Genomic DNA, 20,035 nt, shown 5'->3' with positions numbered 1-20,035 from the left:
GAATTAGCTGAAATTTGACATTTGAAGTTCCAAATGACCAAAAAATTTCTCCACTGAAACTTTCCAAGATAGGTCCACGTTTTGTTATAGCCCCAATATAACGGTACCTCCCGATTTGAGGTATTTTGGGGATTTTAGCCACATTTTTTTAACAAAATAGGTGTAATTTGACTCTTGAGGTTTTCATTAGTCACGAAACTTCTCTATCACAAATAGTTAACATAGGCCCATGTTTTTGTATAGATCTCACTTAACGGTACCCCCGATTTTAGGTGTTTTGAGGATTTTAGCTACAATTTCTAAACGAACGAGCTGTAATTTGACACTTGAGGTTTTCATGAAAGTTCTCCTCAAAGAATCGTCCACATAGGTCAATTTTTTGGTATATCCCCATATAGAGGTACCAACAGATTGAAGAAAATTTTAGATACATTTTTTACCAAATTTAGTCTTTTGGGGTATCCGTGGTCGAAAAGTTTTAGCACCAAACAGTAAAATAACTATTCCATTTTAGTTCAAAATATGTTATGACGGAGGGTTCGAAAAGTTCACCTCGGTCGAACTTAATGTTTTTTACTTGTTGTTATTATAGTCGTTGTCATCATTGCTGTTACTGTTTTTATGAACCTTCATAATCTGAGGGTTTTTAGCTGTCGGCAGAGCCGACTGTTTCTTATTTAAATTGTTTTTAATATTTACCTTGTTTATTGATATCCCATACAACGACTTTGGTACCCATTTTGCCTAAACGTATCGACAGCAAACGGCCCAAACCACTGCCGCCACCAGTCACCAAAGCAATGTCATTATTTAATTCCTTTTCAGGGTAGCCAAATGCGATGTAGTAAAGATCCTGTAAATAAATATAAAAAGTATACAAAAATATCATTAACAAAATATTTTAAATTTAAAAAATATTTTTGTGTTTATTAACTTAATTAAAAACGCAATGGAATAAAAAACTGAACTTGTTATGTATAAACAATTTGTTTTAATATAGTAAAAAAATAAATTACATACATATATCATAAAAAATACTAGTCAATGATGAAAGGGTTTTCCTAAATTATGTTTCCTATTACATAAAAAAAAAATTCGAACGACTTCCTGCCATTGCGTATAAAAAGAAAAATTTTTCTTAAGCATCTTCCAAAATTTCTCACCATAAATGCCTGCAAGCTGAAAGAAATATGCTGTCGACAATTTTATTTAATTATTATTATGTTTGTTAACATTTCTGATGGCATTTTTGTCAAGCTTCTGTTGCCAACAACAAACTGTCATTAAATTAAATACAATATGCCATTATTTTAACATTAACATGATTTACAACAGCAACATTACACCTCTTTTTTATGGCACTACGTTATGACTCTTTTGTTTTTGTGCTTGCTTCTTTAACTTTAGTTCCAGTAAAACTGTGCTCTTCAATTTGCACATAAACAACAGAAAATGAAATAAATTTAACAACATTGCAAACTGGTGACAGTTTTTTGTGTGTTTAAAGAAGAAACAGTAGACGACCTGAAGCAAACAATACGCCAATCACCAAAAGTTGGCTGAATAACCGCTGAACCCGTTGGAAGATAGTCATCGATGACAGATTACAAGTTGAAATTTAATGCATTGCACTTAAATGTCATCATACTGCAAAGTGTAGCTGCCTGTCACCTATTTTTCAGCAGTAATGCTTTCAAGGTCATTAACAATGTCAGTTTGTATATGTCTCTGAGTATTTACAAAATTTGCTTTTGTTATTTATGTAAATTGTAAACTTTTTTTAAAGTGCTCTCATTTCAAATTAAAGGGACTGATATGTAGTAGGACTGGCTTTTAATCAACATTGTTTTGCAGCTATGAAGGTCAATTTTGTTCAGATGTCATTTGGCATTATTGTCCCTGCCATACTTAATGCGTGATTGCACTTGAAAGAATGCAATTTATCACGGCATATTTGTTTTATAAAACACGATATGCTAAACGCATTTTGGATTCCAATCAATTAGAGACATATTTTTGCAATAAATCTGTTTTCAAGGAAAACATTGCGGATTGATTTGTTCTTTCTGAAAAGAGGGTAATACCTTCAGTTCCCTAAAATAAGTAAAAAATAGTCAGTCAATCTTGACGACAGCTTACCTTCAGCATACGACTGTGGTGGTTGAATTTACTATGAAGAGATCCCTAATTAATATCAGTACCCTTTTTTGGCTACATTTTTAGGCGTTCTCCAAAAAAGTCGGACTAATTATTACACTGACAGCCCCAAGCAACACAGTCTACATCATCGACGGCAAAAAAAACATATTGATTTACAGTGTTTTATTTATAAATGTAAGTATATTCTTGCCAATTTTGCCACTTAATTTTGTCACCATTTTTAATTTAAATGCAAGCCTTTAATTGAGATACCCCCCATCATGAAGAAGAATATACATATTGAGGCTAGGAGATAAATTATTTTCTAGTTTTTAGTGTATTTATAAATAAAACACTGTTATTAATTTTTAGACACTCAGCATCTATGCTTTCTACATAAGATTACATAAAATCTTAATTAAAAGGTGATTCGGTGAAAAATCCCCAGGCACAAAAAGATTTTAAAATATAAATTTATCAGAATTATGGACACTGTAAGCAGGTATATAATTAAAAATAAAGTTTAGAGCCAAATGAGATATCCAAACTGACATAACATTTGTTTCTCACTAACTTTCTTTAATTCTGACAGCCTGTTTCTGTATGTTGAAAGAAGAATGTGTGCGAAAGAAACACGTCCAAACTCTTGTGTGTTTTTCAAATTTGTTTTTTTGTTTTGAAGCAAAAGCAAAGCTAAAATTATTTCGAAAACTAAAGTTCGGGCGTGTTTCATTCTTCTTTCGACATATAGAAACTGGCAGTGAGAGTCATAAAACTGTTTTTTTTTTTTTCAATTATATAATTTTTTAACAAAAACAAAAAAATTCAAAAAAATTTCAAAGTTTTTCAATATTTGAATGGAATAAACATAATTTTTGTTATTAGTAGGCTTAAGTTTATTCATTCGTGCAACAAAAAATAATTTTTCAAGGCAAATTTATATAAGGTGTGTGCATGAATTACAACAACTAAGAAATTTACAAAAACAACATTGTTGTTATTGAAAATTAATTGTCAAAGAAAATATTAAATAATAGGGTCGTTCCAAATATTTTCTCAGGAAAAACATAAATACATTTTGAAAATCCTCTAAAATAGAAAAAAATTTAATCGACATTTAAATATAAAGCATTCAGAACTGTCGTAGAGCATTTTTATTACACGTTTAGGATGATAAGCATTATTTTATGGTAGGAAAATTTCAAATTTCATGAGTAGACCCTATTGCATTTTAAAAACCAACTTTCCAAAAAAAGTAAAAATACACCTGATTGTCACTTCTACCTTATATAAATGTGCCTTGTAATTTTTTTTTCATTTCATAATTTTTTTCAAAAAAAATATTTTTTTAAATCGATTTGTGCGTGTTTTTTTATATTTCAATGGTATAAACGTTATTTTAGTGATTAATAGGCAAAAGTACATTCATCCATGGAACAGGAAATCGTTTTTGAGAAAAAATTTCAAAAAGTCATAACCCTAATATACACACTATACAAATGTGTCTCATCGAAATAATGGCTTAGACCCCAAGCATGGTTGGAAGAAATCCGTTTCAGACAACTTGGAGTTGATTTAGCCCTGTCCGTCAGTCCGTCTGGCTAGCTGGTGCGCACGATATTTCTCGAACGGAGTAACAGATTTGTTCCAAAATTTGGGTTTCGTTATATTTTGTCCAAACATAGTTTACGTTCAAAGATGGGACATATTGACCCACTCCCTCATGTACCTCCCTCGCAAAAGTTCAAATTTTTGACAAAAATTTTGCGCACGATAACTCTCGAAGTGACTAACCGATGGGCTACATCGGTTTACTCCTTCGGGTTCCTCCTACACAAAATTTCCGAAAATTGCATTTAAAAACCGTCTCTCGAATCTTTTTGATTTTTGTTGTAGCAACTTGTATTCGCTGCAAACCGATTCGATACAAAACTATTCTCTAAATTGGTTCGCACGATAATTCTCCAAGGAAGTAACCGATTTGGTCCATACTGTGGACACCGTCATATTTCTACGAGACATAGATAAGGTTAGAATATAGCAGAGCTCCGAATACTCGCTCGAATTCCACTCGCGAGTGAAACTCTTCTCGAATTCAACCAAGTTGAGGGGGACAACTTGCCCCTGCCCACCACCAAACAAAAACTTACCCCATCCCCAAATAAACTTGCCCAATAACCACTAAAAAATGCACCCCAAAAATACCACCTCCCCCCAAACTTTCAATCGAGAGTAGTTTCGAGCTCTGGAATATACATATACTACTAGCTGAACCCGGTGCACTAGGCCCAATTCCGTCACACATTCCAAATTTCATTGAAATTGGATATTCATAGCGTGCTTAATGCATAAAATACATGAAATCAGTCGAAAATATATATGGGAGATATATCCTAATCTTAACCGATTTCAATATAATTTGGGAAATATATTTCTATATTTGCATAAAAAATCTAATTTTTTTGGAGGTACATCCGATTCTGATGCTATATCTCCGGATCAATGCTGAATTTCAATATTCGTCGGAGACCCTATAAAGTATATATATTTTTGATCAGCATAAAATTCTATGTCGATTAGAGAGTAAAATTTGGTACATAAGTTTTTATTACTTGCAGAAGGTTGGTATTGAAAATGGGATATATCGGTCCACGTTTTGATATAGCCCCCATAGAACGGTACCTCCCGACTTTCGGTATTTTTAAGGTTTTAGCTTCATTATCCTACAAAAATGGCTGATATTTGGTACGTAGTCTTCTTTAGGGGTATAAAATTTTCCCTCAGAATTTTGTCGGTATCGGTTCACACCTTCATATAGCCCCCATAGAACGGTACCTCCCGATTTTCGGTATTTTGAAGTTTTTAGCTTCATTATCACACCGAAATGGCTGAAATTTGCCCCATTTCTGACTAAAATTCGTCGGTATAGTCCACGTTTCGATATAGCCCCCATAGAACGGTACCTCCCGATTTTCGTAATACTGAAGATTGTGACGTCAATATCCAACCGAAATGGCTGAAATTCCTTCTTTCGTTCTCCAAAAGTTATAAAATATTCCAGAAGAGTATTATCAGTATAGCTCCACGTCTTCCTATATCATCATAGAAGCGTACTTCTAGATTTTCGGTATTTTTTAAGTTTTAGCCGCATTATCTTACCGAAATATAGGAAATTTGGTATTTAGTCTTCTTTGAGCCTAAAAACTTTCCGTCAGAAATTTGTCGGTATAGATCAACGTTTTGAAATAGCCCCCATAGAGTAGTGCCTCACATTGTTTTACCGAAATTGCTGAAATTTAGTATTAAGTCTTCTTCATACACGGAAGGAAACTAATTATTTCATTTTACTTCAATGCAACTTGTGGTGGAGGGTATAACAAGTTCGGCCCGGCCGAACTTAACGCCGTTCGTACTTGTTTTTAATTATTTTTAATTTTTTAGTGAATAGATTTTAATATTCCGAACAACCTCCTCCGAACCTCGACCGAACTTCCGAAAAACCTCCTTCTTCTTGACTTGCCTTTTTCACCTTCAACGGAACCACATAACCAAATTACAGCCAGTTTAGGCCGAAACTGTAGATAAAAACATCAAAACAAATCGTGTGGTACCGGTATATTGGGGCTATGTCAAACATGGGCCTAAGTCCACAATTCTTGCTGGGGAAGTTTATGTACCATTGGGAACTCCAAATGCCAAGTTACAGCCAATTCGGGTTAAAAATGAAGATAAAATCCTAAAAATATCTGAAATCGGGTGGTACCGCTATATGGGGGCTATACCAAAACCTGGACCTATGTCCACAATTTTTGGTAAAGCAGTTTCTGTACCACTGGGAAATCTAAAAGTTAATTAACAGCCAATTTGGGCTAAAAATGAAGATAAAATCCTCAAAATACCTATAGGAAAAACAGAGCCATATTAGTTTTGGTCATGACTCATAGGGATTTTTTTTGCACCTTTCAGGTTATTTTTTTTCAAGAAGTATGGACTTGCCCCTGATGAAACTTGTACCATCGTATGGGGGACGTTGAATACCAATTGTTACAACAAAAATCAAAGCGACTCGATAGCGGGCTCTAAACTGAACTTTTCCGAAATTTTGTGTGGGAGGTACCCGGAGGAGTGGATCAATTGGGTCCATATTGGAACCTCATCTAAGTCACGTAGAAATTTCGCGATGTGCAGAGTATGGACCGAATAGGTTACTCCCTTCGGTTCGAGCTCTCCAGCGTACATAGGGTACCATAGGTGTTTTTTACACTTTTCGGGCTGTTTTCTCAAGAAGTATGGACTTGCCCCTAAAAAACTTTCACTGTCGTAATTGAGGCAGCGAATGCACGTTGCTTCAACAAAAATCAGAGTGATTCGAGAGCAGGTCTTAAAGTAAATTTATCCCAAATTTTGTGTGGGAGGTACCGGAATGAGTGGACTGAAATAACCCATCTTCGAACTTGAACTAAGTTTGGTTCATCCGTTCGGTAGTTATCGTGCGCTCCAGACAGCCAGACAGACGGACGGAAATAGTTAAATCAATTCCAAATTGTCTGAAACACATTTCCTACAAACATACTAGGGGTCTAAAACCATTATTTAGATGAGGCACATTTTGCCCGTATGAAAGTGTATATACCCTAGATAGCGTAAATGCTGAGGGTATAAAAGTATTTTATCGCTCTATAATAGGTTGGGCTGATTTGAATACCTTATTGGGCCCTTCGCGTTTCTGTTTCCTGGACAAAAAAAAGTCCTTTAGACCATATGTCTGCGGCGAAAATCGAGCCTCTCAATTTTGAAGATTTTTATCCACGTTTTTTTTTTTTGATATTTTGGCATATAACAGACAAACCATTGAGATTTTCGATCCTACAACGTCCACAAAGACAAAAATTGTAGCCAACTCTCTAGTTAACAAGTTTCTACTACATCGCAAAAGCACTTGAACGCTTCTTCGGGCAGTTTTGGCCTTGTGGATAAAAAGCTTCAAGTCAAAATCGAGAGGCTCGATTTTCACCGAAGACGTATGACCTAGTTGATTTTTTTGCTCAGTACAATCCCAGGAATCAGAAACGCGAAGGGCCAAAAAAGGTGCTCACATCGCCCCCATCCTAAACTCTTCCTATGAATAAAGCTAAGTCTTTACATTTATTTTTTATTCTACAGTCTCAAACGGAGGGGAATTTGACCGAAACGTAAACCAATTAATATTTTTTGTTAGATTTTGTTTACATTTACATTTTAAATTTAAGTGTCACGCACACACCGTTGCTAATGTTCCAAAAAATATATTTGGTGCATGCAATAAAAGCTTTTAGAGAGTCAACAATTACTATTTTCTCACTCTCTGTATTTCCTCTTAATATCAATTCACTTTTCAATTTGCAATTGTTTCTGATGCTTTTGTTTGGTTATTATTACCGGACATGGCTGAAAGAGGCCGCCGCTTACCGTGCATTATCTATGGCTAGATTAGCTTTGGTTGTTAGCCTTTAAACAGGCTCTGGCTACAAAAACATAAAAAGCCGGTGAAATAAATAAAACAAAACACAACATTGCACACACAAAGTTGAACTAGGTCAACAACTGGCAACTGGCCTAGTGTTTTATGTGCGATTGTATTTGCAAATCTGGCTATAAGTGTTCATTGACTAGAGTTAGTCGTTACTGTGGCAGTAGCAATAGTCGGCAGCAACAGCTAGGTTTACATAGTATGAGTCAATTGGATATCTGTAGCGTTGAATTCTTTTGGCACATTCGTGCGCAGTTTGTTGTGGTATTTTTGATGTTTTTTTTCAAAAGCCACTGCCAAGACAGTGGCATAATACAAATGTGTTTTTTTTTGTCTGAAAACAACAATGAAAACAAAATAGCTACAATGGAGGTATGCAGTTTTTATCTGCTTATCTCTCAATGAATTTTGATTTTACTTTTAATTGTTTTTTGTTATTGTCTTCTTTTCACGTTTAAAGTTCGTTCATCTTGACAGTTTGACATGCAGGCTCAGACAGTTTAAAAAGCCCAACGAAAGAATGACAAGAATGAGAGTATGAAATGACGGCCACTTATGATGTATTGTTTTTGTTGGTGGTTAATCCATTTGTTGTTAAGTAATTACTGTCGTCGGCACCAATCACAAACAACACAGGGAATCGGCATTAAATAATTGTTTAATTAGGTTGATCATTTCGACAGATTTTTCTCTTGACATCGACGTATGCCAAAAATATTTCGAATTTTAAATATTAACAAGTGGGTGGGATAAGATTTTTTTTTTTTTCTTTATTTAAGTATTTATAAATTTCAATACTTAAACTAATGCTACGACTAGTCGCCTGGACTAACTAGTAACTTTACTTTAATTTGCATTTAATTTAATTTTAGACAGACTACATTATTAACATAATTAAGTTTGCCGGGAAAATCGATCAATGAGATCATGTGGTTTATACCTGTTCAGTATTCTGTGCATGTTTTCTGTGTTGAGAATTGGCAGCATTAGGCTATTTCGATGAGCTTGAAGTCTATGTTGGTGTTTTTTTGATTGATTAGCAATTTCTTCCTTGACTGAGGGCATTGCGAGGTCTCTTTGGAGGTCGCTATCTCTTATGTACCACGGTGCATTAACAATGTTCCGCAAAACTTTGTTTTGAAATTTTTGAATTTGATTTATCACACTACTTCTTGCACATCCCCATATTTGAGCTCCATATACCCAAACAGGTTTCAGAATCTGGTTATATATTAAAATTTTATTATGAATTGATAGGTTGGAATTCTTTCCAATCAGCCAGTTAATTTTCGAGTATTTTAAATCAAGCTCTTTTCTTTTGATCTTAACATGCTCCTTCCATTTTAACTTGGTGTCTAGTGTCATACCTAGGTATTTAGCTGTATTACATATGGGCACATTGACGTTGTCAATGTATATGTGTTTGTGGATTACATTTTTGTTTGTGAAGTATATAACGTTTGACTTTTGACTGTTGAGAGTTATCTTCCATTTCTTGGTCCAATTCACTATATTATTTAGTGATGATTGCAAATTTGTTGCTGATGCTTCTACAGTTTTTCCTGTGGAGAGTATCACTGTATCATCGGCAAATGTTCCAAAAAAGCATGTTCGGTCAGTTGGCATATCCATCGTAAACAGCAAGTATAGTACAGGGCCCAGTATACTCCCTTGTGGAACTCCGGAGTTTATCGGATAGAGGTTTGAATATTCATCGTCTTGTTTTACTCGGAAATACCTGTCGGATATATATGACTTCAGAATATTACAGAGGGCTGATGGAAGGCAGGAATTTAATTTGTGTAACAGTCCTTTATGCCATACCGCATCAAATGCCTGTGATACATCTAGAAAAATGGCACAACAAACATTTTTGTGCTCTAAGGAATCCTCGATAGTATGGGTGACGCGATGAATTTGGTCAATGGTTGAGTGGTTTTTACGAAATCCGAACTGGTGATTTGAAATTAGGCTTTTGCGTACAATAATAGCATTCAGCCGTTTACATATTAATTTTTCAAAGATTTTTCCGATGATGGGGAGTAAGGATATTGGCCTATAAGATTTTACATCCCCTGGAGGTTTTCCGGGTTTTGGTATCATAATTACTTCAGATACTTTCCAATAGCATGGAAAGTGCTGTAATGTGATAGCCGAGTTAAAAATAACAGCTAATATTTCCAATCCTTTTTCGGGCAACTTTTTCAATAGTATTGGAGATACAAGGTCGTATCCTGGAGATTTCTTAGTTTTAAGATGTAAGATCTCATGCTCAATTTCTTCAATTTCTATTATTGGAATTTCAGATAGATCATTGTTTGTAACTTCATCAAGGTTATAAATTTTCGTCTTTGGACGAAAAGATTTTAGATAAATAATCAGCGAATAGAGTAGTGGGATAAGATGACATTTAGTTAAAATCCGTTATAATTATGCAATGAACACTCTTGAGTTTGATTTTGATTGATCAGCCTTAAACTTAAATCCATCAACATATACCAATTAATATAAGAGGTCATTTTTCTGTAGAATACCGCTAAAAGGTCTTCTATTTGAGGCGCTGAGCACCAAAACGGCCGAAACCAAATGTTCAAAGAGATTAAACTGACTATAAAGATTTAGCCGGAACCTTCTGAAGTAAATACTAAAAACTTCATATTGCATCGTTTTCACATCTAGTATAACCTAGTGTTATACAGTACAATAGGGAGTTTTTTTTAGTATTTATTCAAAAGGTTCAGAATAGATCTTTATAGTCTGTTGGATGATGCAGTTAGTGATTTTTAATATAATTTTTGAAAGACAATAAATAACGAAAAAATAATATGACATGGAATCTGATATCAATTTAATTAAATTAAAGGATGCTAAATCTCTGGTCTTAAATTCCAAACGCTACCTTCAGGAAACACTCAAACCCCCTAAAAAAGTGAGACTATCCAGCGCACACTGGTCGAAATCACTGATCTGGCGGTGCGAAAGTCAAAAAATCAAACTATAAAATTGCGAAATGTTTTCCATTGTATCGTTTGCGGATGCTCTGCTGACTAAAATGTTGTTTTTACTTTATTGTTGTTGTAAATATTCGCTCAGCAATTCACTATCTAATGCAAGAAATTTTGCTGCATCAGATTTTTTAAATAAATTCTTAATAAAACTAAATAAAGTTGATTTTTAATGAATAGGGAAGGGTGTAAATTAAATTAAAAAAAATTGTTTTGATGCCAGGAGTTAGTCCATATTTACATTAGGCAATTTTCCTTGCGGCAATTGTCAGTTTGATGGATAGAGAGTTGAGGCATATGGTAACGCTTTGCCTCTCAACACCCTCTCTCACCTACAAACTGACAATTGCCGCAAGAAAAATTGCCAAATGTAAATATGGACTTACATCCTTATATGGCAATAAATTTTCAAAAATTATAATTATACCCTCAGCCTTTAGGCTAAAGAGGGTATTTACACTTTGATACGACCAAAAATGTGCCTCATCGAAATAATGGTTTTAGACCCCAAGTATGTTAGTACGATATCCGTTTCAGACAATTTTGAGTAGATCTAGCAATGTCCGTCCGTCTGTCTGTCTGGCTGGCTGGTGCGCACGATAACTCTCGAACGGATCAATGGATTCGGTTCAAATTTTGGGTATCGAAATATTTTGTCCAGATTCGATTTAAGTTCGAAGATGGACCATATAGGTCCACTCCTTCAGGTACCTCCCCCACAAATGTTCAAAAATTGTCGCAAAACTTGTGCGCACGATAACTCTTGTAGGAAATAACCGATTTGGTCCATACTTTGCACATCGTGTAATTTCTAGCAAACTTAGATGAGGTTCCAATATGGACTCAATCGGTCCACTCCTTCGGGTACCTCCCACACAAAATTTCGGTAAAGTTCGGTTTAGGACCTGGTCTCGAATCTCTTTGATTTTTGTTTACGCAAGTTGTATTCGCTGTCCTCTATACGACGCTGTAAGTTTCATTAGAGGCAAGTCCATACTTCCTGAGAAAATAGCCTGAAAGTTACAAAAAACCCTATGACACCGTGTGTAGTGGTTGGAGCGCAAGATAACTCTCGAACGGATCTGCCGATTCGGTCCAAAATTTGGATTTCGTAATATTTTGTCCAAACTTAGTTCAAGTTCAAAGATGGATTATATCGGTCCACTCCTTCCGGTACCTCCCCCACAAAAGTTCGAAAATGTTCGGAAAATTTGTGCGAACGATAACTCTTGAAGGAAGTAACCGATTTGGTCCATACTTTGCACATTATGAAATTTCTACCAGACTTAGATGAGGTTCCAATATGGACTCAATCGGTAAACTCCTTCGAGTACCTCCCACATAAAATTTCGGAAGAGTTCAGTTTAGGACCTGCTCTCGAATCGCATTGGTTTTTGTTGTAACATCTTGTATTCACTGTCCCCTAAACGAAGGTACAAGTTGCTCAGGCGCTAGTCCATACTTCCTGAAAAAATAGCCTGAAAGTTGAAAAACAAACCCTATGACACCATGTTTATGGGTGGAAACGCAAGATAATTCTCGAACGGAAATTCCGATTCCGGCCAAAATTTGGCCTTCGTAATATTGTTTCCAAACTTAGTTTAAGTTCGTAGATAAGCATTATCGGTCCACTCCTTCAGGTACCTACCCCACAAAAGTTCAAAAATATTCGGAAAAATTGTGCGCACGATATCTCTTGATGGGAGCGACCGATTTGGTCCATACTTACACATTCTCATAATATCTACCAGATATAGATCAGGTTCGAATATGGACTATATTTGTCCACTCCATCCCGTACCTCCCACACAGAATTTTGGATAAGTTCACTTTAAGACCTGCTATTGAATCACTTTGATTTTTGTTGAAGCAACTTACATTCGCTGCCTCAATTACGATGGTAAAAGTTATTTCAGGGGCAAGTCCATACTTCTTGAGAAAACAGCCCGAAGGGTGTAAAAACCCATACCCCATGGTCTATGTCGGTCCATTCCTTTAAGTACCTTTTCCGCAAAAATTTTGAACTTTAATCCTAATCAACATTTTTGTCGGTTCATACGACCAACATTTTGAAACCCCCTAACTACATAAGTTTTTTGTGAAAAAAGTGTTTCAATTTGCCCATGCTGAGGGCAAGTATCTGTCGGCAAAGCCGACTGATACTTTTTTACATGTTTATATTGATTTTTAAGGCGTATGACGTACTGGCATGTTCAAGAGCATCTATTAGTTTTTGTAGTACCCAACTCTAATGTCCACAATTTTTGGTGGGGGTCTTTGTGACTACTGGGAACCCCAAATACCAAATTACCCCTAATTTGGTCGGGAAATGTAGCTTAAATACCCCAAAATACTGAAAATCGGGAGGTACCTAAAAAGGGGCCTTGACCTAAATGTAGACCTATGTCCACAATTTGTAGTGTAAATGTTAAGTGACCACAAGGAACCCCAAGTCCCAAATTACAACTAATTTTTAAGGAAAATGTGGCTTAAATCATCAAAATACCGAAAATCGGGGTGTACCGTTATATGGAGGGTATGACAAAATATTAGCCGATGTTGTCCATATTTAGTCTGTTATTACCCACAGACCCAGTCTGAGTTTGTGCAAAATTTCAGAAACATATCTCCATTCGTTTGGAAGTTATTAATTTCGAGTAGCTAGATCTGTGATTTCGACCACCGTGTAGCGGGGCAATTGTCCGTGCGATTATGACAGAGTCCGGAGTCAGTCCGTTGGCTCAGTTAAATGCTGAACATATTGGTGGTAATCTCAGATCATCCGCGGAACTCAAGACAAAGGCTTCTAAAATGGGTATTAGACTTACCCAATTCTCAAAGCACAAACGTAATTAGTATTGAACAGGGTTTAATGATCTAAACAGGCTGGAAGTAATGTAGATGCCATCATCCCTAGAGATAAGTGGGCCTGTCATTGTCCTTAAGGAGATGTCAGGAGCTCGATCTGTCTGTGACGATTTAGAACTTTTGGGGTTTGGTAACGCAAGGATGTTGGAACTCTATAAAGCTGCCTTGTCTCTTGTTGGTGAGTTATGGCCGGAATATCTGTTGGAACTGGTCGAGAAATCCGATATCCTTCCTCGCCCCAGGGCTTTCACATGGGTATCAAGAGAACCCGCCAAAGCTTCTGATATACTTGACATTCAAATTTTATGTGTGATATTTTCTTTGCCCCCCGAATTGAATCACCGATTTTCGTAAAAATCGGTTCAGATTTGGATATAGCCCTCATATATATCTTCCCCCGATTTTGCTATAATTCGCTCAATTTTTGATGAATAGCCTTCAAATTTAACATGGGATGTTCCTCAGGCCCATGTTCAGTTTTACCGTTGACCTAGGTTGATGAGTGTTTGCACAAGTACTTATGTGGGCACAGGAATGAAAAAATCAACTTTGGTCCATATCGGTTCAGATTTAAATATGGCTTCGATATATAATTTCGCCCGATGTCACTCCATATCTCACATACATTGCGTGTTTAGTGAAAATATATATGAGAGCTATATCCAAATCTAAACCGATTTTTGTTAAAATCGGTGAAACTGAAAAAGGCCTTAAGAAAACATCCCATGTTAAATTTGAAGGCTATGTTTCAAAAATTGATATTAGAAAATTAGAAATTGATTATAGAAAATTCGGGAAAGATATATGTGGAGCCTATATCCAAATCTGTGACGATTTTTGCGAAATCAAATCAAAATCGGTAAAACTGAACAGTGGCCTGAGGAAACATCCCATGGTAAATTTGAAGGCCATTCATCAAAAATTGTTTAAGGCTATTCGATTAAAATTTACCGAGTTATAGCAAAATCGGGGAAAGATATATATGGGAGCTATATCCAAATCTGAACCGATATGGACCAAAGTTCAAATTTTTCATTCCTATGAACTTATAAGTACTTGTGCAAAAATTCATCAACCTAGGTCAACTCCTTCTATTTTTGTCCACTATTGTATAGAAGCGGCAACACTGTGCGACGTTGCAATGGCTGCAACAGAAAAATTCCCTAATATATTAAGATACAATCTACAGTTTGCTCTAAATAAATTGCTTAGTTGGGTCAGCAAAGTTCAGGTCTTGTTTCTTATGGAAGAAATGTATTCATTCTATAGAACGAAGGTCCTGTTTCTATAGGACTTTCCTATATAATACCGCTGAAAAGACTTCTTTATATAGAATAATATTGAAAGGTGTTCCTTATATGTAAGACCGTTGAAAATTCTTCTTTCTATTGAAGAAATGTCTATGGAATGTAGGCCTTATTTCTATAGAAGACCGTATAAAAGACCTTCCTCAAGAGACAATTGAAACGTCTCCTTTTTAGAGAAGACCGCCGAAAGGTCTTCTTTTTTTGTAGAAAACTTTTGAAAGGTATTATTAGAAGACAAAAAATCATTTTCTATAGAAGAAAAGTCGTCTTTCTACAGAAGAATTATGTTCTTTCTATAGAAGAAAATTCCTTTTTCTATGGAATACAATTGAAAGGTTTTCTTTCTATAGAGGACCGTTGCAAGGTCTTCCTTTTATAGAGGGCCTAGAACGGCTTTCTAAGCCGTTGAAAAGTCTTTTTGCTATAGACGACAGTTGAAAGGTCTTCCTTCAATAGAAAATCGTTAAAAGGTGTGCTTTATATAGAAGACTGTTGAAAGGAGACCGTTGAAATTTATTCTTTCTATAAGAGAAAGGTCTGCTTTTTATAAAACAAAGGTCTTCTTTCTATAGAAGACCGTTAAATGGAGTTTTTCTATAGAAAACCGTTGTATGATCTTCTTTTTAAAGAAAACCTTTGAAAGGTGTTCTTGCTATTGAAGTCAATGGTCTTCTATCTACAGAATACAGTTTTAATGGTTTCTTTCTATAGAATACAGTTTAATTGTCTTCTTTTTATAGAAACCCGGTGAAAGGTCCCGTTTCTATAGAGAATCGTTGAAAGGTCTAGAGAACCGTTTTTATAGCAAACAGGTGAGAAGTCTTCATGCTTGTCTTCTTTCTCTAGGAGACCGGAAAGGTTTTCTTTTTATAGAAGACCATTTAAATGTGTGGTTTATATAGCAGCCCGTTGAAAGGTCATCCTTCAAAAGTCTTCCTTTTATATAAGAAATTTATTTTTTCTATAGAAGAAAGATCTTCATTCTATAGAACGAAGGTCTTCTTTCAATAGGACGTTTTCCGCTGAAAGGTTTTCTTTTATGGAAGAACATTAAAAGGTGGTCTTTATATAGAAGACCGTTGAATGTTCTTCTTTCTATAAAACAAAGATTTTTTTATATATAAGAAAGTTCTTCTTTTTAATGAAGATAAGTCTTTTTTTATAGAAGATATGCCTTCTTTCTATTGAAAACCGTTTAAAAGACCTTTCTTCATTGAACACCGTTGAAAGGTCTTCCATTTTGTAGAAAACTGTTGAAAGGTCTTCTTTTTAGTAGAAGACTGTTGAAAGGTCTCCCTTTTATAAAAGATCGGAAAGGTCTTCTTTTCTTTTATAGAACTAAAAGGTCTTCTTTTTATAGAAACCCGTTGAAAGGTCTTCTTTCTATAGAGAATCGTTGAAAGGTCTACTTTCAATAGAGAACCGTTTTTATAGCAACAGGTGAAGAGTTTTCATGCTTGTCTTCTTTCTATAGAAGACCGGAAAGGTTTCCTTTTTAAAGAAGACCATTTAAATGTGTTCTTTACATAGCAGCCCGTTGAAAGTCTTCTGTCTATAAAAGGAAATTCTTCTTTTTATAGAAGAAATGTATTTTTTCTATAGAAGAAATGTCTTTATTCTATTTAACGATGGTCTAGAAGACTGTTGAAAGGTCTTCCTTTTATAGAAGATCGGAAGCATAGGTTTAATGCTGGGAAGCATAGGTTTAATGCTGGGTTGGCAGCCGCTGGCCGCAACACTATGGTTCCGGGTCAATCCGGCACGAATGAACCCGCTGCCGTGGTCTAGAAAGTTATTTATTGAAATCTTAGGTACATTTTTGTAGTTAACTGTATTCATAAATTTCGAACGGTTTGGTATCTATAGACCAGAATCGTAGAAAAAAGTATAAAAATTCAATAGTTTCTAAAGTATTTTGCTATTTTGACCTTTAAGAACCTTTCACGGACAGCTCGTATGTTCCAGAAATTTGTTTGCAGATATCTTTGCTACATTATTGTAGCTGATTGTTTTTCGAATGTTGAACGGTTTGGTATCTGAGGACCAGAACCAAAGAAAACAGGATAAAAACCCCTTTTGCTTTGCTATTTTGACCTTTAAGAACCATTTATACAGAGTTCATATGTTCTAGAAAGATGATTACTGAGATTTAGGGTACATTTTTGTAGTTGGTTGTTTGTTTCAAATTTTATCGGTTTGATATCTGTAGACCAAACCCCGAGAAAAAATTTAAAATGAAATTACATCTTGACGATTCTCACCTAGAAGATGAAGTTTGATGCTGTTTATTTTTTTCACCATTTTTGTTTTTTTTTTTAATTAATAAATTTCCCAAAGTTTTGGAAGATATAGTCATGACAAAATGACACCTTTTGACATCAAAGCCTCAAACCTTTGGAGGCCTATAACCGCGAAAGTTGATCAGATAGGATAAAACGGCGAGACATGTATCTTCTCTTTTTTGGTCTTCTACACGCTGCGGTGTCAGAATATGGTTAATAAAACATGACTCCAAAATTTACACACAGTGTTTTTAAAACGTGGACCGATATAGCTCATTTGCAATACCAAACATCCTAGGAGAAAGAGAAACTTCTATACCAAATTATAAAGCTCTATCTTAAAAATTGCGAGCTGTGTCTTGATTTCAACAGACGGACAGACGGACATGGTTATATCGACTTAGAATTTTACCCTCATCAAGAATATATCACCAATATTTTTGAAAATTTAACATAGCTGAAGCCAAGGTTTACGCTTTTAGAATACGCGACTTGTGATTCTATATTATACAAATTAAATATTTTTGGATAAAATGAAATATTGGCCTTAAAAGATAATTTGGGTGGAAGCTGTGGCTATATTTATGTTAAGAGATGGGTAAACATGGGTTGAAGCCACCATGTCTTTTTTTGTTTTCTCTCGATTTGTGAGTAAACCACACTTCTCTCGATTTTCCTGTCAAAGTAAAAGTAGAAGCAAACTAAATAAGGATCATCTCACTAATGTATTACTTTTCAAAATTTGAACTGCTTCTACCGTTAAATGATGCTGACATTTTGAAGCCAGATTTACAGTGGTTTTTGAAATTTTCTTCTAATTTCATTCCGCAAACAGGTTTTTCAAAAAATTATATATAGGATTGTAGTACTTGCGATTCTGAGTTATTTGATACGACAAATGTGAATGTAGTCTGCACAGCTTCATAGAAATCTGCATCCAAATGCGAAAATTTTGTGTGAACATTTTTGTAAAAAACATATTTTTCGGGCCTAATTTTTACAATTGTCATTCGATTTCCTGGTACTTGATTGCACATTTTAGGTTTTTACGTTCCGGATCTAATAAATCATTCCCCGTAAAAATCCATCTACTAAAACGCGAGTTACAAGAAAGTCCAAAGTAGAAAAATCACCTAAAATTGTTTTTGGAAATATCGCGTATTTTATCGCGTTTTCTGCTGTTCGTTTCCACTGCAATCAAACAACTAATACAGCATCTTCGTTTTAGCGGAAACAGAGATTTGAAAACTTCACTGATAAGGGAGCTATGTACATTCATTTTATCCCAAAAAATAGTGTGTGATGCTACATCCACGGTTCTTAATTGATCGCCTTGAAATAGATATATATCGATGTAGATTTTCATGGTGGACATTGAAATCGGATGCGGACAAAAATTGTATGCACTTTGCGCAAATTAGCGATATTTTATAGGTATTTTAATGGTAAGATGCAGCTGATGCTACATCTTAGCCACCAAATTAAATTTCGAAAACTATATTCAAATTAAAAGATACGGTATTACTGTACATGCAAATCACATGCGGACAAACTGATTTTGATAATTACGCGATTTACGCTTATTTAAAAATGCATAAAAATAAAAATGGGTTATTTGACCTCTATTTCCATTTCAGAAGCTTTGACATATATCCCCATCAACCCAATTAGCTTCCCTAATGGGAAAGCTTTAATATGAATGTCAATTTTGTTGGGAGATTTAAGCAAAATGAAGGAAGTATTCCTATAATTTTTTACAATATTTTCTACTACATAATGCATGTGAAAAAATATTTTTTTAAACAAAAAATTATTTTTTTTGGCCGAAATATGTGCTTATTTTGCTGTAACATCCAAACTATAACACCAATCTGTATGATTGTAGTCTCATTTGATTTGCCGTGAAGTTTGGATCCACAACAATTTTTTATGTAATTTTATGACCACTAAATGGGCCTTAATTTTGAAAAAAGTTGACTTATATTCAATAATTTATCAATTTTTTGTACATTCCGCGAATTCTGTGTAACATTTTGCAGGTATTATGCAATCTACTCGCTGAAGTCACTTCGAGAGAACTTTTTTGTAACAATTGTGCTCATTATCCTTTTTTTCTGAAATGGAATATGAAATAATTGACAATATTCCTGATATATACTTTACTAGCTGAACCCGGCGCGCTTTGCTGCCCCGACTACGATAAAATATAATGGAATGCCCTAATTATATTAACGTTTTTAATATTTTAACGAAGGAGATATGAAGGAGTTATATACCTATTCAGGATTGTTATGGAGCTACTATGGTATTTTTTTAAGTTTCAGGAGGTAACACTCCTTCGAAAGCCTTTCCGCCTATAAGTATTCCTAATGATTTAGATATATCATAATAAAACATAAATCTTAAGAAGTCTCTCAAAGATATGATACTTAACAGCCTTGGTCAATTTCTTCCCAACTATAAGTACTTCTGTAAATAATGATGACTTTTACTGACTGCTAAGTCTTCAAAATTTTGATGAAATTGAACATACGTAACAAAAACAGCAAATCGACCGAAAATATATATGGGTATTTTATATGAACAGCTCTCGATATAATTTGTCATATTTATTTTTAGACCAAATCCCGTCTTACATTCACATTTTGTGCATAAAATACGGAAAATCAGCCGAAATATATATGGGAGCTATATTCTAATCTGAACCGATTTCGGTATAATTTGTCCCATTTATTTCTAGAACGAATTGCGTCACGCTTTCCAAATTTCAGTGAAATTGGACATATGTAGTGTGTCCAAATCTGAACCGGTCTCGATAGAATTTGGCACATTTATATTTAGAACAAATTCAGTCAGACATTCCCAATTTTAAGCGACATTGAACACATATAGCGTGTTTAGAACATCAAATACAGAAAATCGACC

At 34.9% G+C, this 20,035-nt stretch overlaps 1 protein-coding gene across 3 annotated transcripts in view; it reads right to left on the bottom strand.

Moving 5' to 3' along the window:
• Positions 1-20,035, bottom strand: part of LOC141395163 (estradiol 17-beta-dehydrogenase 11) — a 134,238-nt gene that overhangs the window by 42,617 nt on the left and 71,586 nt on the right. For all 3 annotated transcript variants that reach the window (XM_073970666.1, XM_073970667.1, XM_073970665.1), the window contains one exon: positions 700-853. In XM_073970666.1, the coding sequence (XP_073826767.1) occupies positions 700-853 (154 nt within the window). The remainder of the gene's footprint in view (positions 1-699; positions 854-20,035) is intronic.

This window comes from Musca autumnalis, unplaced genomic scaffold, assembly GCF_047663935.1.
Source record: "Musca autumnalis isolate F117 unplaced genomic scaffold, ASM4766393v1 scaffold_2, whole genome shotgun sequence".
In the NCBI taxonomy this organism is placed as follows: Eukaryota; Metazoa; Arthropoda; class Insecta; order Diptera; family Muscidae; genus Musca; species Musca autumnalis.
Note: the sequence above shows the minus strand (reverse complement) of the source record. Positions and strands in the feature narration are given on the sequence as shown.